The sequence below is a fragment of the Sapajus apella genome, unplaced genomic scaffold, assembly GCF_009761245.1.
Source record: "Sapajus apella isolate SASKATOON/1434 unplaced genomic scaffold, GSC_monkey_1.0 scaffold12, whole genome shotgun sequence".
Classification (NCBI taxonomy): domain Eukaryota; kingdom Metazoa; phylum Chordata; class Mammalia; order Primates; family Cebidae; genus Sapajus; species Sapajus apella.
The window spans coordinates 14,936,006-14,961,238 of NW_022436952.1; the positions used below are offsets into that span (position 1 = coordinate 14,936,006).

General features: G+C 43.4%; 1 protein-coding gene and 2 long non-coding RNA genes across 15 annotated transcripts in view; 1 reads left to right on the top strand and 2 right to left on the bottom strand.

Annotated features, from left to right (window-relative positions):
* LOC116552559 overlaps positions 1–12,785 on the bottom strand; it is a 50,946-nt gene extending 38,161 nt beyond the window's left edge. For all 3 annotated transcript variants that reach the window (XR_004269442.1, XR_004269443.1, XR_004269444.1), the window contains exon 1: positions 12,587–12,785. This is a non-coding gene — a long non-coding RNA (uncharacterized LOC116552559). The remainder of the gene's footprint in view (positions 1–12,586) is intronic.
* Positions 7,990–10,856, bottom strand: LOC116552560. 2 transcript variants are annotated; one of them, XR_004269445.1, is made up of 2 exons: positions 10,309–10,856; positions 7,990–10,019 (listed from the first exon to the last, which is right to left on the bottom strand). It is a non-coding gene; the product is annotated as an uncharacterized LOC116552560 (long non-coding RNA). The 2 variants fall into 2 exon arrangements; XR_004269446.1 differs by having other exon boundaries at positions 7,990–9,573; positions 10,309–10,851.
* Positions 11,031–25,233, top strand: part of MSI2 (musashi RNA binding protein 2) — a 435,580-nt gene continuing 421,377 nt past the window's right edge. For 7 of the 10 annotated variants that reach the window (XR_004269439.1, XR_004269440.1, XM_032279294.1 and 4 more), the window contains exons 1-5: positions 11,107–11,312; positions 11,607–11,647; positions 11,969–12,050; positions 12,770–12,854; positions 16,622–16,663. Coding sequence is in view for 8 of the 10 variants with exons in the window: in XM_032279294.1 (XP_032135185.1) it covers positions 11,251–11,312; positions 11,607–11,647; positions 11,969–12,050; positions 12,770–12,854; positions 16,622–16,663 (312 nt within the window). In the remaining 2 variants the exon portion in view is untranslated. Of the gene's footprint in view, positions 11,313–11,606; positions 11,648–11,968; positions 12,051–12,769; positions 12,855–16,621; positions 16,664–25,233 lie in introns of all 10 variants that reach the window. The other 3 variants (XM_032279293.1, XM_032279296.1, XM_032279289.1) reach the window with 2 other exon arrangements.

Sequence of the window (25,233 nt, forward strand, 5' to 3'; positions counted from 1 at the left end):
TTAGTAACTGAGTCAAGACATTTAAATCATATATATACTTTTATATCTTGACAGTGACCTTTTATAAGTGTGCAGTGGGGATAAGAAGATGAACAAAGTCTTGCTGCAGAAAAAGCATTTCGGTTAATTGAACATGAAATGTGTTGCAATCTGATAATAATATGTGATCGCTTCTTTATATCTAATATGCAGTTCATTTGGTTGGAGTCTGAAGCATTCTATAAATGTTAGCATATGAATCCTGTTGCAAACCTATAAACTAAGCAGCTCTATTCTGGTGCATATTAAAGTATCTCTGTATTAGTTATCTATGCTGTGTAACAAATTATCCCAAAACTTAGCAGCTTCAAACAACAAATATTATCTCAACATCAATCAGAAATGGCTTAGCTGGGAGGTTCTAATTCAAAAGCTCTCATGAGGTTGTAGTCAAGGCACTGGCCAGATTAACAATCATTTGAAGACTTGATGAGGGCTGGCGGATCCGCTTGTAAGGTGTCTAACTCACAATCCCAGCAAGTTGGTTTGAGATGTTGACAGTAAACCTCAATTCTTTTCTACACTGGCCTCTCCACAGGGCCGCCTGAGCATCCTTACGACGTGGCAGCTGGCTTCCCCCAGAGCAAACGATCCATGAGACAAAGCAAGACGGAAACTTCAATATCTTTTTATGAGCTTGTCTTAGAATTCACCCACCATCACTTCCTTCACATTCTGTTCCTTAGAAGCCAGTTACTAAGTACAGCCCATAGTCCAGGGGAGGGCAGTTTGACTCCATCTCTTGGAGGAGTCTAAAGAATTTGTGAACATATTTTGAAGCCACCACAATCCCCTATTTACATAAGGGCAGTTGAAAATGATGGTGGCTTACCTCCTTAAGGTCAATGAACAACTGGTAAGACCCCACATGGCGGGAAGCAGGCTTTCTTTATTGTAAAGCAAAACAGAAAATCCACGTTCCTGAAATAACTACACCCAAATCCCAAATCTGCCTCTTTAAAATGTCCAAGATCTTCTAAAAGTGGTAGGATGCTTTCTGTTTGGAAATGGATGAGATGAACACAAGACTGGAAGGGTCAGCCTTTGATTTAAGAGTCAGGTTTCCTCTTAATCAGCTCTGGGACCCTGAGAACAAAAACGCTTTTCTGAGGGATGGTTTCCTCCTTTGTAAAATAAGATGGGCTGGCCGAATAGTTTCCAAAGTTGGTGACCTTTAAGGTCCTTTGGGGAATTAAAGACTCACTGATCTGGTACTAAATCCACAATGCCCAGGAATCTGTACCACTGAAAAAGCTCCTCGGGACTCTGGTGGGCTGTTTTGCAGACAGTAGGAACTATCGGGCTAGATGATTTCTCATGCTTGCACTTTTAACAGTATTTTATTTATTTTTGAGACAAGAGTCTCTCTCCGTCATCCAGGCTGGAGTGCAGTGGCATGATTTTGGCAACCCACTCCTCCCGAGTTCCAACAATTCTCCTGCCTCAGCCTCCTAAGTAACTGGGATTACAGGCACCTGCCATCATGGCTAGTTAATTTTTTTTTCTTTTTTTGTATTGTAGTACAGACGGGGTTTCACCATGTTGGCCATGTTGGTCTCGAACTCCTGATCTCAAGTGATCTGCCCATCTCAGCCTCCCAAAGTGCTGGGATTATAGGCATGAGCTATCATGCCCGGCCAACATTATTTTAACCTTTCCCATCGGACTGGGTAGGCCTGTGTCTAAATTGTTGGTTCTCCATCTTCACTACAATCATGAGCAGAATTTTTTAAAAAAATATGATACCTAGAGCCCTCCCTAGACAAAATAAATCATTCTGGGGTGCAGCTCAGGCACCATCACGAGTTGTTTGCTTGTTTCCATCAGTACATTGAAAACTAACCATGTTCAACCTTGGCAGCACATTAGAATCACCTGGGGAGCTTAAAAAAAAAGCCCACTGCCCAGCCTGTCCCTCAGGTGAATTCAGTCACAATCTCATGGGTGAAACCAAGCATCAGCAATTTTTTTTTTTTTGTTTTTTTTGAGATAAGAGTTTCCCTCTTGTTGCCTAGCCTGGAGTGCAATGGCGCGGTCTCGGCTCACCGCAACCTCCCCCTCCCAGGTTCAAGTGATCCTCCTGCCTCAGCCACCATGCCCAGCTAATTTTGAATTTTTAGTAGAGATGGGTTTTCTCCATGTTGGTCAGGCTGATCTCAAACTCCAGACCTCAGGTGATCTGCCTGCCTCGGCCTCCCAAACTGCTGGGATTATAGGCGTGAGCCACCGTGCCTGGTGTATCAGTATTTTTTAAAGTTCCCCAGGTGATTACAACATACAGCCACACTGACCTGTATGTCACATTCGAGATAATTCTAATTCACCTATAAGGGATTATTCAGAAAAAAATCCCAAGATTTAGATGCCACAGTACTCTAAGAAAAAAATGCATTTAAAGTGGAAGATATTATAATTTTAAAATAAAAGATTTAAAAATTAAATGGAAGGAAGTTCCATTTCTGGCAATATGGCAGACTAAGTAAACTGAAAACCCTCCTACGATAAACCACATATAAATAGTGGTCAGAATGTAATAAACACCCATTTAAATGAGCTCTTGGGACAGTAAGCAAAGGTTCTCAGAGTCAGAAAGAAGAGAAAGACGATATCATGGTATGAAGGTGAGCTGGGGTTGAGCCAGTCTTGGGCAGGTTTGCTGGTGTTGGGAACCTGAGGTTTGAGCATCAAAATAGGAAGGAGACTGCTTCAGGTGCATTAAAAGTGGGGAAATGGAACTGAGAATCCCCATAATGCTGGAACCCCATAAAGTTAGACCCTCCTGTGTCACTAGAGAAATAATCACAGGAAAAAATAATCTCCCCAATGTCACAAGAAAATGTGCCTGTCTTGGCATGGGTTGAGGGTGGGGAAAAAAGGGCTTTACTGAGAATTTGGGATTACAATATGGTATGGTCCAGGAACCCTAAAGCTTTGAATGAATACAGAAATGCAGACCCAATGTCAAACTATACAATGCATGTGGCTATAATCCTCCACAAGCAAGATGTAGCCAACACAAAGATCCCAAAAACCTCAGGTAACAGAACTATCAGACAGACTGTAAAATAAGTAAGCTTCACATTATTAAAAACACAAAGGAACCTTTGAAACCAGGAGAAAATAACATAACACTCTAAAAAGGGTAAATTTTAAATGGAACTAAATAGAATTTCTAGAAATGACAAATATAGCCACCAAAATGAAAAGCTCAGTGATGAGTTAAACAGCAGATTAGACAGGCTTGAAGAAAGAACTACAGATGGATCTGAGAAAATTGCCCAGGAAGCAGCAAAGACAAAGTGAAGGAAAGTCTGACAGATTCAGAGTATGCTGGATAGAAGGACAAGATGTGTCACACATTTCACAGAAGTGCCAGAAGACAATGACAGGGAGACTTTACTTAGAATCCCAAGATTGTGCATATACAATGAGTACCGAACCAGATAACAAGAAATTCATACTTGAACATAACAGAGTAAAAATGCAGGAAGCCAATGACAAGGAAAAAACCTTAAAACCAGAGAGAAAAGACAGATTACCTATCAAGGAATGACAATTAGACTCATAGCAAATGTTTCAGAAATAAAGAATAGGAAGACATGCTATATTAAAAAAAAAGTGCTGGGGTAAAATAACTGCCAATCTGGAGTATTACACCTAGAGAAATCATCATTCAGGAGTGAGAGTGAAATATGACCTGTTTGTATTAGTGGAGAGAGCATATCACTCACACAATCTCACTGAAAAAAACCTATTAAAGCTTATGTTTCAGGCCGGGTGCGGTGGCTCATGCCTGTAATCCCAGCACTTTGGGAGGCGGAGGCGGGTGGATCACGAGGTCAAGAGATCGAGACCATCCTGGTCAACATGGTGAAACTCCGTCTCTACTAAAACTACAAAAAATTAGCTGGGCATGGTGGCGCGTGCCTGTAGTCCCAGCTACTCAGGAGGCTGAGGCAGGAGAATTGCTTGAACCCAGGAGGCGGAGGTTGCGGTGAGCCGAGATCGCTCCATTGCACTCTAGCCTGGGTAACAAGAGTGAAACTTCGCCTCCAAAAGAAAAACAAAAAAAAGGTTATGTTTCAGGGGAAAGGGTCTATATCTAGAAGGAAATTGGTAAATATTGGCAAATCTAAATGATGAATTGGCTGCATATAAAATTACAATAGAGATTAAAATTAGGGGTATAAAAACTAGGTGGATCTAAAATAACAAGCAACAATAAAGCATAAGAGGAGAGAATGTAACTGAAGTTGAGTCATTCTTAGCTTACTGGATAGTTCTAGGGCATCTGATTTATTTTAGATCACATGTACAGATTAAAATTTTAATAACTGAAAGAGTAGAAATAGAATTTACAACTTCTGGCCAGGCGCAGTAGCTCACGCCTGTAATACTAACATTTTGGGAGGCCAAGGCAGGTGAATCAATTGAGGTCAGGAGTTCAAGGCCAGCCTAGCCAACATGGTGAAACCCCATCTCTACTAAAAATACAAAAATTATCGGTGCATGGTGGTGAGTGCCTGTAATTCCAGCTACTCAGAGGGTGAAGCAGGAGAATCGATTGAACCACAGGTGGAGGTTGCAGTGAGCTGACTGCACCATTGCACTCCAGCATGGCTGACAGAGCGAGAGTCCATCTCAAAAAAAAAAAAAAAAAGAATTTACAACTTCCAAATTAGTAAATAAATTAGTAAATGAGGAAAGGAGGGCAAAGAATTCTTGATCAATGCAATAGAAAAAAAAAAAAAAAAGGAAAAGAACAAAAAGCTTTCAGAAAGCAAAGTAAGTAAAAGATGTAAAAGGAGACTTAAGTCCAGAATGTCAGAAATCAATAAGTTAATAGGATCTTTTTTTTTTTTTTTTTGAGACAGTGTCTCACTCATCATCACACAGGCTAGAGTGCAGTGGCACAATCTCAACTCACTGCAACTTCCACCTCCTGGGCTCAAGTGATTCTCCAGCATCAACCTCCTGTGTAGCTGGCACTACAGGTGTGTGCCACCACACCCAGCGGATTTTGTAGTTTTAGTAGAGACGGGTTTCACCATATTGACCAGATTGGTCTTGAACTCCTGACTTCTGGTGATCTGCCCACCTCGGCCTTCCAAAGTCTGGAATTACAGGTGTGAGCCATCATGTCCTGTCAATAGAATCTTTTATACACTGCTAGTAAGAGTACAAATTGGAATACCACTTTGGAAAACAGCTTAGTATTATCTTGTAAGGTTTTACATTCACATATGTTGTGACCCAGCAATTACTCCAAGAGAAATTCTGAGCTATGTACATCAGAAGGTAAGACTGTTCATAATACTGCTTATAATAGTAGAAAAAAAAAAGTCCCAAAACAATCCAAAGTCTAGTTTGGGATAGAGTGGAGAAACTAAACTGTGGCATGGTCATGTAATAGAATATTATACAACTGGGAAAAAGAATGAACTACAACCAGGTACAAAAATCTAACTGAGTTCCCCCCCTCTAACCCCCAGGGCCCTTGCTAGAGGATCTAATTGAATCTTAATAATTTCACATCAAGTAAATTATCAAGCCTCAGAAATTTTTCATAAAATTTCAAAACAAAACAGAATATTAGTCACTGATATGCATGATAAAACTTTTTAAAAAGCAAAATAATAATACAAGATTCAGACTGGTGGTTACTTTGGCTGGGAGGAATGAGATAGGGAGGAGAACATAAGCAGATGTTACATAAGTTATTGCTTCTGTTTGAGTTCTCTGGTTGAATAGCAGGTATACGAGTATTCATGATATCAGCAAATAAAATAAGGTCATGAGTATAAACAATGATGATACTATGTTATACTAGAGATTGCAATTAATATATTTTTGTGCCCCTAAATTGTGATATTTGGTGATATTTAAAAATATCAGCAATCACAATAAATGTAAATGGACTAAACCTCCTAGTTAACACAATAAATAATGAACCAGAACTAGCCATATGCTATTTACAGGAGACTGAACTAAAAATTTGGGACGTGAAAAGGTTGAAAGTAAAAGGAAAGAAAAAGATCTACCATGCAAGGGCTAATTAAAAGCGTAGTTACATTTATTACCAAGTAGACTTTAAAGCAAAAGGCATTAGGGATAAATATCTTCTGTGCTAATAGTAAAGGAATAATTCACCAGAAAATAGCAAATCTAAGCTTGTATGCACCTAATAACAAAGTCTTAAAATACACAAAGCAAAAAGTATGAGAAGTAGAAAATGCACAATTATAGCGGGAAATTTTAACAGTTATTTTTCATGTGCCTGACAACATACTTTTAAAAACAGCAAAATTTTCGAGAATATAGGATAAACTGGAAAATCTAGTCATATAGACATTTTAATGTACTTCTATAAAAAGCAATAGGTCAAGCAGACAAAATATTCATAAGACTACAGGAAATCTAGATAATATAATTAATAAGTCTGATCTAATAGATCCATATAAAATGCTATACTTAAACATTAAGGCATATACATTCTTTTAAAAACTATATGAAATATTTACAAAAATTAACTGCACCAAAGCAAGTTTTAATAAATAAGAATCTGCTTCATATGGATCACCTTATTTGACCTTAATTCAGTTAAGTTAGACATAAATAACTAAAGAATAACATCAAATACCCCTCAAATACACCTGTATTAATTCACTGGTCAAAGAAGAAATCATATCTGAAATATGATTTTTTTTTTTTGTTTGAAACAGGATCTTGCTCTGTCACCCAGGCTGGAGTAGCGATGTGATCATGGCTCACTACAGTCTCAACTTCTCAGGCTCAAGTGATCCTCCCACCTCAGCTTCCTGAGTAGCTGGGCCTGTAGGTGCATGTTACCACACCTGGCTAGTTTCCAGAAAAGTTTTCTTTTGCAGGGAAAGGGCCTGACTATGTTGTCCAGGCTGGTCTCAAACTCCTGGGCTCAAGTGATCCTCCCGCCTTGGCCTCCCAAAGTGCTGGGATTATAGGCGTGAGCCATTGTGCCCAGCCTAAAATCTAAACCTTTTTTTTTTTTTTTACCTCAATGATAACAAAAAGTCTATATATCTTGTGAAATATAGCTTGAGTGGTACTTAAAGTGAAACCTATAATCTTAAATGTTAAAATCAGAAAACAGATGGCTAAAAATTACCTAAGGCACCAATTAAAAAAAAAAAAAAAAAAGCAACAGATAAATCCAAAAAGAGCAGAAGCAGAAGGGAACACTATATGATATATATTAATATTACATTATGTATTATATTCTCATATATAATAGTATATAATATATTCTATTGTGCCATATATAAGAATATCATATATAATAATGTACAGTATAAGGACAAAAATTGCTAGAACAGAAAAAGAAACAAAACCGAAGTCTGGGTCTTTGAAAACACTAGCAGAAAGTAGAAAGAAAACACTAGCAAAAAAAAAAAAATCTCTGGCACAACTGATCCAGATAAGAAAAGATACATATAAAATGATATTTGGAATGAAAAAATAAACATTATGGATAGATACAGCAGAGATTAAAATACATTAAGAGATAACTATGAACAGCATTTTGTCAACACATTTGAAAACCTAGATGGTATGGATAATTTCCTTGAAAAATATAGTGTATAAAAATAGATTCGAGAAGAAAACAGAAAACCTGAGGAGATCCATAAGCATTAAAAAAATGGAATCAGTAGTTAAAAATCAACCCACGAAATGTCTTTCCCAGGCCCAGACAATTTACCGGCAAGTTCTACCAAACATTCAAGGAACACACAATTCCAATCTCATACACACTGTTCCAGAAAATGAAAAAAGAAGGAAAATTTACCAGTTCATTTTATGAGATCAGTATAAGCAGACAAAGGCAACAGAAAAAGGGAAAACTGCCGCCAATTTGACTTACGAACAAAAACACAAAAAGAATCCTAGAATGAAAATAATGTTGGCCATCATTCATTCATTCATCCACCCACTCATTCATTCATTCAGTCATTATTGAGCATCAGCCATGGGCGAGCAGACAGTGTGCTGGTACCTGTAGAGCAGAAAGGTCCAGGAGCTTATGGCTTAGAAGAGATGCGCAATAAAGCAAATGATCATACAGGGTAAGTACACAGAGTATGTTCTGGTAGGGTAACAGCGTATCAAGGGGCATTCGACCCTGTCACAGAGGTCTGGGAAAGATTTCCAGGCACATAAGTGGAGTAAGGGTGCATGTGGGGAGGCTTTTGTAGGCTGCTGTAGGGCCTCAGGTGGGAGATCTGGGATGCAGTAGCAAGAAAGACGGATTTGAGCTCGGGCTGCTTTTAGAGAGGCTAAGTGGAGATGTTGAATAGGAAATTGGCCAGAGCCTGGAACTCTTCAGGAAGGATGGGGCTGGAGATTTCAATTTGAGTGGCATCAACACGTGTTTAAACCCATCCTGGAAGATTGAGTTTGAAGAAGGAATTGTCCAACATGGTCTTGGGCTGTCGAGACTTTAAGAGCGTTGAGGAGTGATACCGTGCTGCTTGGATTCACCTGATGCAGGGGCTACATTGAGTGAACTGGAGAAAAAAAATGCATAAAATAATAATAATAATGAGCTATTACAAATAATGTAATGCAAAAGGGCAGCAAGAAGGAATATTTTTTGGACAATAAAATTGTTCTGCATCTTGATTATGGTGGTGGTTACATGACTCTATGCATGTCAAAAACTCACAGAATTACAGTCCAAAAAGAGTAAATGTTACTGCACATAAATTAAATGAGTAAAAACAATGTAGTAATGGAGACTTACAATCTAGTTCTTTCTCAGCCACTGACTTTGTAACTGCAGCACTAGCCCCTCTCTAGATTTTAAATCAGTTCTGTAAGTGTCAGCCTGTGGAGGTCTATGCCAGAGAAGAAGGGCCCCCAACTCTTGCCTTTCGAGGGACAGAATGAACATGTAGGCAGCAGAGGCCAAATGGCACTGGACTGATGGCCAGAAGGTCGGGGTGGGGTGTAGCCTGGTGAGTTTGGTACCTGAGACCCTGATGTAAAATGAGGGGATTAGATTAGGAGAGGCCTTTCTACCTAGGATGACCTATGGTTCTACCGTAAAAATTCCAAACACAATTAGCTCTGTTGTCTGCATTTTGTTGAGAATAATCACTCATAATAAACAATCATCAAAACAACTAACTATTCCACATTTGAGACCCCAGATGATTTGGGAAGGAGCTTGGAGTGACAGGAAATGTGAGGGTTTGAAGTTTAAAGCCTTAGAGCACCTTCTCGATATGATTATATTGGGTAGTAATTGATGATAAACACGACTCAGGTTTACAGTGAAAAAGGAACTTTTACAACATTGGTTCACTTCAGCCTCTCTCGCCTTCACCCCATCAATCCTGTCAAGGAGGAATTACTGCAATTTAGGGAACAGGGAGATTGAGAGCCTGGTCACTAAAGTCTACGGCTGGTGTTCAGATTTTCCAAATATTCCATTTTTCCAAAACTCACAGTGGATTTGGTTCAGTTTTGGTGTTGAGTGTATTTCTTTGTCTCCCAATCCTATGAAAATTAATGAAAAAGTGTTATTTGGGCATCAATTCATGCCTGACATTAATCTCAGTATCTGATGAACCACAACTGTATGTTACCCCTCATGCCATATTAACTAAGTTTATTGCAATAATTTAAAACAATTCGGATAATTGTATCCATATTGTTTATAAATTGAAACCAGCCGGAATTTGGCCAGCCTGGAATCTTCTGGAGAAATGTGCGATGTCTTTGGAAAGCTACAGAAATCGTCTTTTTGGAGTTTTCAGTGCACAAAGGTATGAAACCAGCATTTATTAAGCACCTACTGTATGCCAGAGCCGTGCTGTACAATACGGCTGCTCCTAAGGTGGGAGTGATTGTGTAGCCTTCTGCCACCCCAGCTACCTCCGCAGTTCGTGAGGGGTCTTGGGCTATTTCAGTCTCATGCATTTTATTATCCTGGCATACAAAGGCTGGGTAATTCGAGAAATAAAAAATATAACGAACGGATTACACAGCGGCTTCCTGAAATAACCACCCATCCCAGCCATCCCAGAGACACTCCAAAAGTACTTCTCATTATATGCAAACATTTGCTTTGAACCTCAATCATGTGACCTTGACCCCTATAACCTATCATATTATATTGTTACAACACTCTATGATTAGCGCGGAAACCCTTTCTTCGGCACTTTCTCGCCACTGGAATCGCGTCAGTTTCTCAAAGTTCCAAAATAACCTTTCCCGGGCACGGATTGGTACCTCTACTGGGGAAGGGCGGGGAGCCGCGCAAGACGTGCCGGTGTGGAGCGAGAGCCAGACAGAACTTCCAGCGCAAAAGGAAAATAAAACTTGTGGCTGGTGTTTGTGCAGGAGGGTCTCCGCCATCCTGAAGTCCCTCGATCCTGGAGGGTCTCGGGGGCCGCCAGAGTAGCGCCGGGGTGTGGGTTTGCTCCCGACGTCCTTGACCTAAATTTCTGAGCGGCGGCTGGAAACAGGGCGCAGCGCAGGGCGGGCGGCTGGTGCCATCCCCGGATCTCGGCGGCAGGGGCCGGCAAACTTGAATAGAGAGGGCGAACTAGAGAGGGTGGGGGGGCGTCTTCACCCCGGTCCGGGTGAGGAGCCGCAGCAAGCTCCTCGCGCCTCCCCTCCCCCGATCCACCCGCCCCCCGCAGCCCATGTGATCCACGGAAGTCGGGGTGCGCTCCCCGTCGCCCCGCGCCCAGCCGGCCCGGAGGCGGGGTCCCCTCGGCCCGCGGGCTTCTCGCGCCACCCGTGTGGGTCCGGCCGCGGGGGGCCGAGTGTGCGCGCGCGGGCAGGCGGGGGCCGCACGGGGGTGCGTGACGTCACCGGCATTGGTTACACGACGTTCTAGAACTCCGCCCCACGTGCGCCGGGGAGGAGGGGGAGGAGGAGGAGGAGATGGGGGTGGGGAGGAGGAGGGGGAGAGGTGGGGATGGGCCGGGGGGGCGGGGACGGGGGGTGTGCGAGGCAGCGGGGCTGAGCTAAGCCGAGCCCACGTGTGACGGCTCTCGCCGCTGCCCCGGCTCCGCTGCTCGCAGAGAGATTCGGAGGAGCCCGGGCGGGGGGGAGGAGGAGGGGGAGGAGGGAGCGGAGATCTCGGGGCTCGGAGCCGGCCGCCGCTCCGCTCCGATCGCTGTGGGGCTCGGTTTTTTGGGGGTGGGGGGGCGGGGGGGCTCAGATATGGAGGCAAATGGGAGCCAAGGCACCTCGGGCAGCGCCAACGACTCCCAGCACGACCCCGGGTAAGTTTCCAGCCGCTGCCCACCGCTCCGCCTCGGGCTCGCTCTCCTTGCAGCGGCGGGGACGGCGGTGCGCGGAGCCGGGCATCTCCCGCGCCCCCCCGCCCCTCCCGCGCGCCCCCCCCCGTGGAAGTTACACACCTTTGGATTGCATTTCGCCGTCACCTTCTCCCCCACCCCACCTCCCGGCTCTCGCTCGCTCGCTCCCCCCCGCTTTCCTTTTAGCTTTTGTAAGTTACACGTCAAAATGGCCGATCTGACATCGGTGCTCACTTCTGTTATGTTTTCTCCCTCTAGTAAAATGTTTATCGGTGGACTAAGCTGGCAGACCTCACCAGGTAAGGGAGGGAGGGGGGGACGCCTGGGTCCCCCCCTTCTTGGCTTCTTTATTGCTCTTTGTTATCCCGGTGTAGGAGCCCCCCCCCGCCATTGGCTCCCACTTCTCCTGTGCAAGGTTATTTTTTTTAAATAGCAAATCCTTTCTGAGCCCTCTACGCGACCTCTGTTGCCGATTTCCCCCGCGTGTGCAAAAAATGAAAAAACAAAACAGAATAGCAACAGAAAACTACTTTTGGATTTTGTCCTTGATCAAAATTTGCATTGCTTTTTTTCCCACACCTTCTTCCCCCCCCACCATCTCTCTCTTTCTCTCTCTACAGATAGCCTTAGAGACTATTTTAGCAAATTTGGAGAAATTAGAGAATGTATGGTCATGAGAGATCCCACTACGAAACGCTCCAGGTAAACCATTGCCTTCTGGATTTTGTCTTTATTTTAGAACAAAGTTTAAGTTTTATTTTTGGAGGTGTCTTCGGAAGTAGTTAAGCGGATTAGAATGGGGCTCAGGCGCGTGGCTGATCTCGAACGGCGCTCTCTACCACCCCCCACCGCCCCCCAATCACCCTAGAGGTTATTGTTAATTGGAGCTGAACTCTGGATACAGAGATACCCATCTCTCTGCTTTAAGTCATTTTCCCGTCGCTTCTTTTTCTCTGTTTAAAATGACATTCAGCTTCATTTACTTTTCACATAGTTTTTTTTTTTTTGGTCTTAATGTATGTTTTCCCCACACTCCCAGCTCCCCAAACTCTTAAGTTTCCTCTTAGAAAGATGGTGGTGAATCTCTTCTAAGTGCCGGGCTTTCTTCGGAATACAACAAAGCGTTAAGAAAGGGAAGGGAAGGAGGAGAGGAAACTGAGGTGGCCAAAGAGTGGAGGCACCAGCATTTACCAAGTTACCTCCACCCGCCCTGCCCCCGTTCCACCTCCCCCATTAACCTGGATGCTTTTTCTTGCGAGGTGGAGGGCTGTAGGCAGGAGGCGAATTGGAGGGGGGAAGTGGGAGTGGGGGTGCGTGGGGGGCAACTTTTGGTCCTCATTCAGCCATAGGTCTCACTCCTTGTTGCTTTCAATGGTGTCACATTTTCTTGTTTGTTTTTCTCCCTCTTTGTCTCCTTTCAGAGGCTTCGGTTTCGTCACGTTCGCAGACCCAGCAAGTGTAGATAAAGTATTAGGTCAGCCCCACCATGAGTTAGATTCCAAGACGGTAGGTTGCTTTTTGTTGTTGTTGTTCGCCCCTTTTCAGGAACGATCTGGGCATTGACAGCCCCATTTAAAGGGACAGCGCCTTCTTTTGCTTCTGTGCTAGAACTGGGTAGTTTTAAACTGAGCTAGTGAGTTGGCTCAAAAGTTTGCTGCTGTGGCTGGCCTTGGGGTTTTCTTTTTAGAGCCTGTCCCATTGCAGCTTCAGACGCTGCCAAGGTTAGGCTTGGGGAGGAGGGGGTTCGGCTCCGGGAGAGTCTGCCTTTCCGGCCTGGGGACGGTGCAGAGAAACTCCACCAGAGAGCAAATGCAACTTTTCTTTGTCAGCCAAGCCCAGCATGCGTTACCAACTGTGGCTGTGGGGATCGGTTTTGAGAAGGCACAGCCGCTTCGTGGCCGAGGGGGACAGCCGTAGGAAGGAGGGGAGAGGGCGCTAATTACAGGTCCAGGCAACAGGTTCCTCTTGGGGCACTTGGGATTTGGAATGTGGTTTGGGAAGGGAAGGGGCGCTGGCAGAGCTGAGCTGGGCATCCACTGGGGTGACTCCAGATGGCATGAAATCTAAAACTGATAAGGCCTGGGGGTTTCAAAGTGATTTTTTTTTCTTCCTTTTCTTTCTCAGATCCTTTCATTTGAGTGTGGGTACCTTTGCACATAAGAAGTTTTAAAAATTGAGAGTAGAAGGGGGAAAAGTTTCCAGGCAGAAGTCAGGAGGGGAAGGGAAGAGTGTCTGTATGTAACAATACATTTAATGGGAGGGAGAGTTTGCAGTGTTTTATTTAGCCCCTGTGTGGGCTTCCTGCCTCTCCTCCCTTCCCTTTATGTCTACCAGAGTTTCCCCATGGCTTTTATTAATATATATCTGCCGAAAGCAGAGGCCTTAAGATGACATTGGGCTGTAGTGCTGGGTTGCATGAACTTCACTCCTCTGTGTTGGGGTAGCAGGACAAGGCCAGAGATGGGGTTCTACCTCCATCCACCTCTTATGAACGGGAACAATCGTTACCTCTGGGTCTCAATTTCCTCTCCTGTAAAAGAAGTGGACCCAGGTGATTTTTCAAGTCCCTTTTGGCATTAACACTGAATAGAAGAGAAGGAAAGAAAAGAAAGAAACCTGGCAACCTTCGGTGCACTTGAATTGATTTTGCAAATTCACCCTCTTTCTCTGATCAAAGAGATCAGGTGTGCGTGCCTTCTCCCAAGAAAGAAACCCACCTACACTCTTAGTTGCTCTATTAATTGTACTGGACTTGTCATAGCTTGCATGCAGCCCAGGCTTTTTGTACTTTTAGGTAATTTAATTTCAGAAATTTGTAGGATGATAACGGATGTCTGAAGAGTTTTTCTCTCCTTGATTTCTTGGCTAGACATTTCAAAAAGCTAGTGAAATTAAAGAGGAAAATCTTTTCAAGGCAAATTTGGGAATTTATCATCCATCCCCTCTTGCTACCTGGGTGGGAGAAACAGTATTTGGTTTTCTGTGGTGGCTGGTGGGTCGTATTCCTCTGTATCGGGGGCAAAGCCTGCAGTTTCCCCCCTATTGTTTGTAGACGTGTTTTGGTCACTATTATTTAGTGTAACCTAGCTTTTGACTTTGTTTCAACGTTCAGTGCAGGAGGCAGAAGCGGTTGGTTTATTGACATGGAAACGAGGATCTTGTTTACTGTTACCTTAAAAGCTTTGTTTAGGTAACGGCCATTCACATCCAAAATAGTACCCTAGTCTTTTCCTAGAGGACTTGTAGATACAGTAAGTAGAGCTGTACCTAACTAACTAATGTTTTAATTTTTGGTAGTTTTCTTTTTTGTTTGTTTTTTAAAAAAATAGTTGCCAGGGATGTGCAAAAGGTTGGGATTTGCCATGCTTGACCCTTCCTCTCCTTCAGCGTGCAAACTTTGCACACTGAGGACTCTGATCGTGATACAATGTGCTGATACGGCCACACACCATCCAGGAGTTCTGAATTGGCTTTTTCACTTTGCCATAAAAAAATTTTTTTTTTTTTTTTTAGTACTTCAGTTTCTTCATTGCATCTTACTTCTTCCAGCTCCTGGCTCCTCCCTCGACATCCCCCACACCTGTTACCTCATAAACAAGGTGATTTCTGATTGCAATCGTGTGCCGGTCAACTAAAAAAAAAATCCTCTGGGGAGTGTTTATGAAAAGACACCTCTGTCTTATGTTTGGTCAACAGAATGGAAAATCCACACCTGTTGTACTTCTCTCTTAGACAAGCGCGAGTCAGCGCTGGACACACCCGTAGATACAGTAATGTTAATCTTTACGAAAGGGTAGTTTTCTAGATCAGAGATTTTTGTCTACTTTAGTTTTCGAAAAGTAATCTCTCATTTCTCAGGTGATGGTTAAAGGTAGGAAACGCAATGCAGATTTCACGAGGGTCTTTAAGCCAGCGTAATAACTGCAGTAAATCCTCGTATGTCTTCCTGGCTGGGACCTTAAGTGATTTAAGTCAAGGAACAAATGAACTATCCTTGTTTCCCACCCCCACCCCCACCTCCATACTTTCCTCCAAGGCATTACTCTTTCTCTTTCCCTCTCTTAGGGCAGAAGTGAAAACAAAGCTCAGATTTACTTTTTAAAAGGAAAAAATTCTAATATGAAAGCCAAAGCCTAGAAATAAATAACTAGTAGCAACGTTTATACTACTCTCTGTGTTACATTTTTGCCCAAAGATTTGTGACATTTAGAAATGGAATGAAAACTGACAATGGGACTGTTTTCAAATTTCTTTTCTCTTCTTTTCATCTACGCAGTCACTTTTTTCCTCCCTCGCATCAGCCTGTTAGATTCACATGCTTCCGGGAGAATTGCTCTGAGTGGTACATCTAGACCCTGATTGAGCATCAGGTGTTCTGCAAATGTCTGATTTGGACTGGAGGATGTTTTTCCATGCGGATTGAGGTTGGGGTAGGGGAATCCCCTACTTGTTGCACTAGATTCTGACTACTTCTTTTGTTCAGTTACTTTTTTTTTTTTCTTTTGTGCCCTCCCCAAGTTGGGCTGTCTTTTCTAATTTGGGTTTAGGTTGTGCATAGATTTTTACCCCATTTTAAAAATCCAAGTGGATTTAGCTTCATTTTCTTCACTTAAAAAAATTATTTTTTAATCTTTTGATGTGTAACTACAGAACAGATCTTTTTGATTAATCCTGGGTAAATTTACTTTTGCTAAAATGAATTAGTTAACTCAGGCAGAGCATTGTGTTAGTTGTCTATGGGGAGTTTTTGGATGTTGTTGATTTAAAAAATTTTTGGAATCTCCTTCTCCTCCTGTGTTGTAGAGTTATAATCAGGGAGAAGAAATACCATCCAATTACCTACTGCTAGAGAATAGTTAACATTTAATTTTCAGGCTATGATTTTTTTCCCCAATGATAATGATGCTCCCATCTTTTCTTCCATCCACGCATAGCAAATTAGATGCAGATACCATTTAATATTCAGTGTCTGGAAGAAGAATCCCTTGCTTAAATAAGAATACATGAGATCTGGTTTATTAAGAGCATCACACACTGAAATGCATGGTGGGTCATTTCAGAAAGGCTGGCTAGCTATGTTAGTTATAAGATGTATTGGAGGAAAGGTTGAAGTTGAGATTAAAGTTTAAGAAACTTTTGAGTTGCCTGAGAAGTTACTAAAAGCTGTATTATAAGCCTGAGAAATGAGTGATTAATAATTAGGTGATTAATCATATATTTTTTCCTTTTCTTAAAGTATTTTATTGATTCCTGCTTTTCTATTTTTTTCCCAGATTGACCCCAAAGTTGCATTTCCTCGTCGAGCGCAACCCAAGGTAAGTAGGAGAATCAACAGTAGGATTTTAGCACTCAGAGATGATTGCCAAGAATTTCAAGTTTCAAACAGCATTGGCAATGAACTGTTGAAGGCTGGTATTCACTGTTCCTTCGGGGTATCAGCAAATGATGGCAACAGGCCGGGCAAGTAGTCCTGTGAGATAACCATGCGTCTCTAAGTTAGCCATCCCAAGGTGGCTTCTGAACATCCCCCTGGGGGCAAGGACGAGTCTGATGCTTAGTGGGAGAACGTGGCTCCATCCACTGCAGTATTTTTGGCAAGTATTCTATTTATTTTTTGAGCCTTTGTCAAAATCATATCAGGAAAAGTCGAACATTTTCTTGCTACTCTTTTGGAGGGTACTCTTTTGAGGCTTTACAACTTGAAGTTTATGGGGAGGAGTGGAGTTTAAGTAAACAGCTGATCCTTTGTTGGAAAAAAACAACTTCTTAGGCTTGTAAAGCCTTAAGTCTGAGAGAGATAGCGGTGGATATCTTGGTTTCAGGTTGGTTGGATAGGTCAGGGCATACTTGAAACCAACGGTGCTTCTCATTTGTGCAAGCGCTGGTGCCTGGGTGGAGAAGTCCTGAAAGTGTTGTAACCTTGTAGGAGTGGTACTACAAGACTTGCTTAAAGAATCCAGATAGGGCTTCACTTTTTTAGAAGTGTGTAGTTAACATAGTTTTCACTGAGCTTGCCAGGTGTAGCTATGAGAACACAGCTGCATGAAGCAGGAAGGCTAAATTGGAAAGGCTTGTGGCTTACATGTTACATTGATACTTAGTTATACTTTTTTTCTTCCCCATGTAGCACTGGAAGAAATGTTTCTGCGTACATTCTGAATTTGTCATTCTTTTAGGGAAAGGGAATAAGTTGAAGCTTCTGATTCTAAGTCGTAAAGGGAAGGGGTTGTGGCTTTAGCAAACCAGTTTATTTCTTTCTTTTTTTTTTTTTTTTGAGACGGAGTTTCACTCATGTTACCCAGGTTGGAGTGCAATGGCGTGATCTTGGCTCACCGCAACCTCCGCCTCCTGAGTTCAGGCAATTCTCCTGCCTCAGCCTCCCGAGTAGCTGGGATTACAGGCATGCGCCACCATGCCCAGCTAATTTTTTGTATTTTTAGTAGAGACGGGGTTTCACCATGTTGACCAGGATGGTCTCGATCTCTTGACCTCGTGATCCACCCGCCTCGGCCTCGCAAAGTGCTAAACCAGTTTATTTCTTTAAGCATAGTCTCCCAGAAGTGGAACCGTTTAACTGTATAAAGGGAGGAATGGTTTTGTGCATTAACATAGAAAAGGTTGGTGATTGTGACGATACTTTGAGAATTTCAGGTCTGGAGCCTACCACTTGATTAATTGATTGCTTCTTTCCTTCTTTCTCTTCCTCCCTCCTTGTTCTCTTTCTTCTCCTTTTTTTAAAGAAGGAAACACAGCTTTTTAGGTAAATACTATGAAATATTTTCTTAAGCCTTTTTTTGTCCTCTAATGCTTACGCAAATGATAGGAATGAACGAGCTAAAGAGATTAGGTTATTTCTGTACTTAGCACAAACTTTGGAATTGTCGTTACTGTTTTAGTTACTTCCCAAACTGTCTGTGATCCTTCACATTTCAGAGGGCTTCCCAGAGTTAGCAGTACTTCCTGGGTTTGGAAGAACTGCTGTTTCTTCCATAAGTGTGAATCTTTCAATTTCCAGGTTAGTCATTTGATCACTCAGAGCTTGTATCAGATTACTCAAGAGGGAAGCTGGAAAAATCCCTTACTTGGTAAAACTGTGGGTTTGACCTGTTTTCCTCTCCCCTTTGTGGTCCCCCTTCCTGAACTTTGTTTTTAAACGCAGAAAGCAGTATTTCACTTTCATATACTCTGCAGTGGTGCATTCAACTTGAAAAAGAGACAGAATAGTTTTCAAACTTGTCAAAGTGTGCATTCCTTTCCCAACGCCCAGCTCCACATCTAGAATGTCAGTAGGTGAATTAGCATGAAACCAGTTAGGGGAGAGAACATCTTTCCATGAATTCCAGGGATTTAATAATAACACCTTACCGTGTATGACACACTTCACTTTACAGAGCACTCTGCTATTCATGATCTTTATCTGAATTCTTCAATCTCCTGGGGCATTTGGCTGTTTCCCCTGACCTTCTCCCAGTCTCAGTGTGCCCATCTGTAAAACGGGAGTGATGACAATAGCTCTCTCAGAAGGTTTTTGTGAAGAGTAAAAGAACATGGTCCCCGGCAAAAGTTTTTGCCATTGCCATTATTTTTTATTGTCGGTTTCCTCATCATTGTTCTGGTGGTTGTTTGCAAGCGGGATAGCCTGGGTTCAGATGCTGATCGTGCCACTCCTTAGCTGTGTGAATTGGAACAGATCATTCAACTTCCTTGAACCTCAGCTTTGTCATCTCGTAGAGTTTTTCTGCAGATTAAATAAATAAAGGTAAAGGGACTGAAAAAAAAAAAAAAGACATGTTGCATGGTAATGCTATAAGAAGCATTAACCTGCTATTTTATTTTTATCTTTTATTTTTTGAGATGGGAGCTCACTATATTGCCCAGACTGGTCTTGAACTCCTGGGCTCAAGCTGTCCTCTCACGTCTGCCTCCCAAAGTGCTGGGATTATAGGCGTGTGCCTGGCCAACCTGCTACTTTGTACTGTCATTTTTATTAGGTCCTCACATCAATCCTGTGAGAGGTTGAGTAATAATAATGATATTAGTTGAATGCGTATGCCAGACACTATTATAGGGGCTTTCTTAATCCATTTAATCCTCACACAGCCCTATGAGGAGACTGCTAGTATTAGCTCATTTTACAAATGAGGAAACTGAGACACAGATGGATGTCTAGGAGCCATACACAGGCAACCTGGCTGTAGAACTGGACCCTTCACCAATGTGCCATACTGTTGGGGTACCTCCAGGGATGGCCTCTCTGTTCTGCAACAGGACATGGGCTCAGAGAGGTCAGTGGGCTGTGCTGAGGGAACTGTAGCCAGAGGCCTAGGAGTTTGAAGTTCCGCGTTCCTGGGCCTGGGTGATTTGCCTTGCCCTGTCATGTTATCCCAGTGTGTGACACTGTCTTATATCTTTCCATCCGACTCCTCAGGCCATCTTTACAGATGGTTCTGGAGTTGCTCAACCTCAGTGAGGCAACAAAGTAATTGCCAAGGTTGTATGGTGGTTGGGAATTGGGACTGTGTGGGGAGAAAGTGTCTTCCCTGTCTACGGTGATTTTCCAACAGAAGCCTGGCCACCAGGATTTCAGACCGGAGTTAGTGTTAGGGGCCAAAACCCGGCCGGCAGGGGCATAGAACTTTAAGTTGAGCATGATTTATTTACTGTTTGTCTCCCTCCAATAAAACTTCTGCGTCTTTGTGTTCAGGTCACAGTGGCAGAGGGAACCCTGCCGCTCCTTGTGGGCTGGGCAAGGAGCTTGTAAATGATATGTCAGTGTGTGTTTCAGTTCAAATGCATTTCTCTGCTTTCTGGCTGTCCCTCCTTGCTAACGCTCGCCAGAGAAATATTCCGTGGAGGTGTTAAAACAAGACTAGTGGAAAGAAACTGTAACTTAAAACGAAAGAAAATCCATGGCAGTGAAGAACAGATTTCATATTAGTACTGTCATAATATTCTCTAATGTATCATATAAATAAAAATCTGTTTAGACCAGAATTTTAATGAGCCACCAAAGGAAGGTTTTGAATCCTGGAGTTTATTTATCCCACTTTGCCATGTAAATGTTCACATCTCAAGTGAAGTAGAGTGGGGCGACTCTTTGGAGACTAGAGGCCGTTAATTAGTGAAGTATATTTTGATCAGGGGAAGAAGACTGGTTCATTCTATATCCTCCTATTTCTCTGGATGATTATTTCATTTTGTAAAATATGTAAGAGTTCCCCTCCTTATCTTTTTTAAAATTAAAATGATCGTGCTCCTCTAAAAAGATGACTTAATTTGAAGCCTTTGGAGACACGAGGATGATGGGGATCCATCACTCCCTGTTCTTTCTTTGCTCCCATTGGACTGGAGCGTTGGCTGCCTGGAAGAGTTTTGCTTGAGCTCGTGGGTTCTTTTCTTGTGTGTCGAGGAAGCAAGAGACTCCTTAACATCCTTCAGCAAGAGCGAGGTCTGGATCTACTCACCATCTGTCTTAATTATCCTGTATATAAGAAAACATTTCCACCTTTTCCGAATTGCCGTTTTGTTCCTTAATGTTTAGAGGCCAGAACCTCATCTGTTGATCCAGGGAGATCTCACTTCTTTAACCTGTTTTTAGTTGTCTTCAGTTACAGCGGGGTGGCCAAGGGCGAGTCACTTAAGCCTCCGCAAGCCTCAGTTTCCTCCTCTGTAAAAGAGGGAGAATATAGTACTCACCACCTGGAGTTGTTTGGAGGATAAATGCAAAATTCTTCACTGGGATCCTGGCATAAAATAGCACCCCACAAATGTCTGTTGATCTTATTATTACAGAATTATTATTATTATTATTATTAAGATGGAGTCTTGCTCTGTTATGCAGGCTGGAGTGCAGTGGTGAGAACTTGGCTCACTGCAACCTCTGCCTCCCGGGTTCACGCAATTCTCCCGCCTCAGCCTCCCGAGTAGCTGGGATTACAGGCACCTGCCATCATGCCCAGCTAATTTTTGTATTTTTTGTAGAGACGGAGTTTCACCATGTTGGCCAGGCTAGTCTCAAACTCCTGACTTCAGGTGATCCGCCCACCTCGGCTTTCCAAAGTGCTGGGACTGCAGGCATGAGCCACCATGCCGGGGCATAGAATTATTTTAATAGAATGAAGAAATATACAATGGTGAAATGACTGAAGAAAAATCTTAATTGGAATGTAAGCTCTCTGAGGGCAGGGAACTATTGGTGGCTGGTGTTTAGTAACTAGATGAATGAACCAAATCCAGCCTGCCTTCTTCACTATGGAAGCGGCTGCTACCCAGTAAAGTTACGTTGGTTGCTTCAGGTTCACAGTTAGGTTGTAACAGGGCTCAGCTAGCAGCCAGGTTTTTCTGTTTCCATCATGTCCTCTGACGTGGCTTCAGGGTCCTGGAAGATTTTCTGCTGATCATGCGTCCAGATGGGTGCAGTGGCAGCCTGAGCATGTACATGCACACCTCGTGTTCTGGGGGAGTGGTTTCTTGGCAGCTTCTCAAGGGCAAAGGGTGAGTTTTCGGCATCTGGCCTTCCCTTGCTGCTGTGGGTCAGGTCATTCTAGCATCTTGCCATCTTGGATGATCTGCAGCTGTCATCTCAGCAGCCACCGTGAACCGGCCTGCCAGTGGGTTTTCTTGTTCCCAGTGAGGATGCGATGGTGTGTCTGCAGCCCTTTTCCATAACAGCGAGGACCTGGGAGGATTAGTGGCTTAGCTTCTCTCTGGTCGGTGAGCACCGCTCCTTCATGTGTTCCCAGTCAGTAGCAGGTGTCAGCTCAAGGAGGAGGGGCACCTTGTCCTACAAATGTCCTTTCCCTGGATTTGGCCGTTCCTCACATGCTTTCATTTCATTGTTAAGGTCAGTCTCCTAGGACGACGAAGCTCCTGTGTTCTGTGTCAGATGATTTTTGGCAGACAGGTGAGCCTCCTCTGCCACCCGGCAAGGGAGGAGAAGGCAGTCTCGGAGGAACCAGCTGACCATTTCGGGTGCCTCTTGGGGCGGTGTCCATTCTTTGTGTCCTATTTTGTATTTTTAAACCCGAACAATCTTCGGCCAAAAGCCCCAAGAACACACAGGGGAGATGTAGTTCGTCATCTCTCTCTTCCCGTTTGATCTAGTGTGTTCACTTAACAAGAGCTGGGTTAATCCTTGTTAATCACCAACTCTGTGTGTACACCCACTTTTGGAGGGATTCAGGAAACCCTCAGTGCTCCTGATGCACACGGAACACAGTCTCAATGTCTTAGCTTGGTACTTAAGGTCCTTCAAAATCTGTACCCCAGGGTCTTTTCCACCTTATCTCTCAATTCTTCTAGTTTTTGCTGCCTTGAAACCGAACGCTCACCCTTCTCTGAGAAATCCGTCCTTTCGCAGATTTCCCTCTGCACTGCCCTTCCCTTCTTTGTACACAGCAGACCCCTCTTTGAAAGCAACTTCATCATCATCATGAAGCTGACCCTGCTTCTTTGTGGAAGCAGTAATACTTCTTTGGATTTCCACAGCACTTGCCTTTTCTTTGGATAAGCCCCTTCCAAAAATAAATTAGCAAAATCTTAAGGAGCACATACATCTGTTGTGTGTTGTGCTAGGCATTCACTCATTCATTTATTCACCAAACAAGCACCAACCGTATGCCAGATACTGTGCAACGTTCTGGGGACAGTGTGGAGAATATGACAACGTGCCTGCCTTTACCAAACTTTTGCTCTAGTGGGGCAAATAGGCAGTGAGCAAACAGGTAAGTATATAACATGCTGTCAGGTGTGATCACCAAAGCCAGGGAAGAGCGATGGCAGGAGTGAGGTGGACCCTATCTTGTCATACAGTCAGGTGTTGCTTTCAGCAGTTCAGTGATTATTTACCAACTTTCTGCTCAGCACCCGGAACGGTGTCAGGCACTGTGTTCTGACTTTTATGATATTTAGGTTCATGCCTCATCTCTTCCATTGGACACAAGCATATTTTACTAATAACCCTCTCCGCCCCCATCCTTAGCCCTTACTCCTGCACCTTTGTACATCATGGACTTCAGTTTAAATAGAGGGAATGAAAAATGTCAGAGGAAACACAGTTCTTGTCTTTAAGGACATTAGCTTCAGATTAGGAGGAGGGGGCGCCCTGTGATACAGGAAAGGATAGGATAAGCACAGTGAAAAAGGTAGGAACAGCATTTTGAGGAAGGGCCATCTAAGCTTCTAGGAAGAGGTGGTCTTTGTCCCAGATCTTGAAGATCAGGTAGGAAGGAATTATGGCAGGAATGCAGTTCTTTCTTCCTGCTGGTAAACAGGAAAGGTCAGGGTGTGCAGGTGTTACAAAGGGTGTGTGCTACAGAGTGGTCTGGCATGAGGCTTGCAAAGTAGCATGGGGCCAGGTTGTAGAAGGCCTTGGGAGCCAGGCAAAGCAAACTGATAGGTGCTGGGGAACCTGTTGTGTGTCTGTGCAGGTGTATGGGGAAGCTCTGTGGGATGCGCTGAGCTTGCTTGGACCTGTATAGAAGCTGGGGTCACTGATAGGACAGCGGCTGGTGCAGTTGCCTGGAGAACTTCCACCCTGAGCTTGTGGCTTAAGCTTAATTCAGACTGTGTTCCCTCTGGCCCGAGTCTCTCTTGCCATAGACTCTTCTTCTTCAGGAGTGATGGTCTTGGCAGGTGCCACCTCTACTGCAGAGATGTGTGGCTGCTTACAAAGAGCTCTCTCATTCTCTTGTTTCTACCTTCTGTCTTCTCCTCTTCCTCCTTAACAAGAGACCATGATATAGACACAATTCCAAAGTCCTGTACTTGATCCTATTTAAGCTGTGATTGTGACCTCACCATGTGTAGACAGTGAGGTATCATTTCTTGATGTGGACATCACAGATTACTTGTGTAACGCCAGTGTGTGTGTTCTGTGGCTTAGAGCAGTCTGACCTTAGACTTCATGGGTGGTATGTGCCTGGGGTTGCCTTTGGCCTATTGGCTGCTTGGAGAAGAATACATTTTTTTTTGGATCACGATCTCTGCTTTCCGTGTGATGTGGAGTGAGCAGGTGTGGTCTTGGGGCAGAGCACTCTGAGATGCGTTGTAGCAGCGGCCTCACTTGGTCGGTCCAGCTGGGACAGATGTCCCACTGCATATGGAGTAGAATAAGATATCCTTCCTTCTCCCTTTCTTTTGAAGTTAGCACCAAACTTCTAACCATCTGGAATGTTAGCCTTAGGGTGGATGCCTGGCTGCTATCCTGCTTTATTTTAGCCGTGAGAGTTTGAATACTTAGAAAAGAAAAATCCTAATTCGGAATAATGACTGTTATTTCTTGTGAGTTTATATGTTTCGGGCATAGTACTGAGACTACATACTTAATATCCTTTAATCCTTACAACAATCCTTTGAAATAATTGGTGTCTCCTTTTGACAGGTGGGTAAACTGGGGCCTGAAACGGCAAACAGCTTTCCCGGGACCGTAGAACTAGTAAGGGTTAGGGTTGACCTTTGGACCAAAGTCCCTGAATCCCCAGACTTTGTTCTCCCCTCTGCTAAGCCTTGCTGCATCCAATATGAGTGGGTAGAGTTTAGGTGGCCACTTAGCCTGATGGCTATGAAATGCTCAGGCTAAGGAATAGAGTTTGTGATAGTCTAGCTGGAAAGCTTCAGGTTAATTTTGATTACCTATTTTCTGAGAGCCTGTTTAGCATAGGTAAGTGCCACTTACCAGCTATAGCGTTTTAGGCAAGTCATTTAGTGGTTTTGCGCCTCCACTTTTATCTGTTAAATGGGATAGCAACAGTCCCTCCGTTGTAGAATTGCTAAGGGTCAGATGGACCAAGTTAATGCATATGAATGGCCTAGAGTGATAGCTGCACATTGTGGTACTGTATAAGCATTCCTCATCTGTAGCTGTCTCCAAAAGATGGCACAGCCC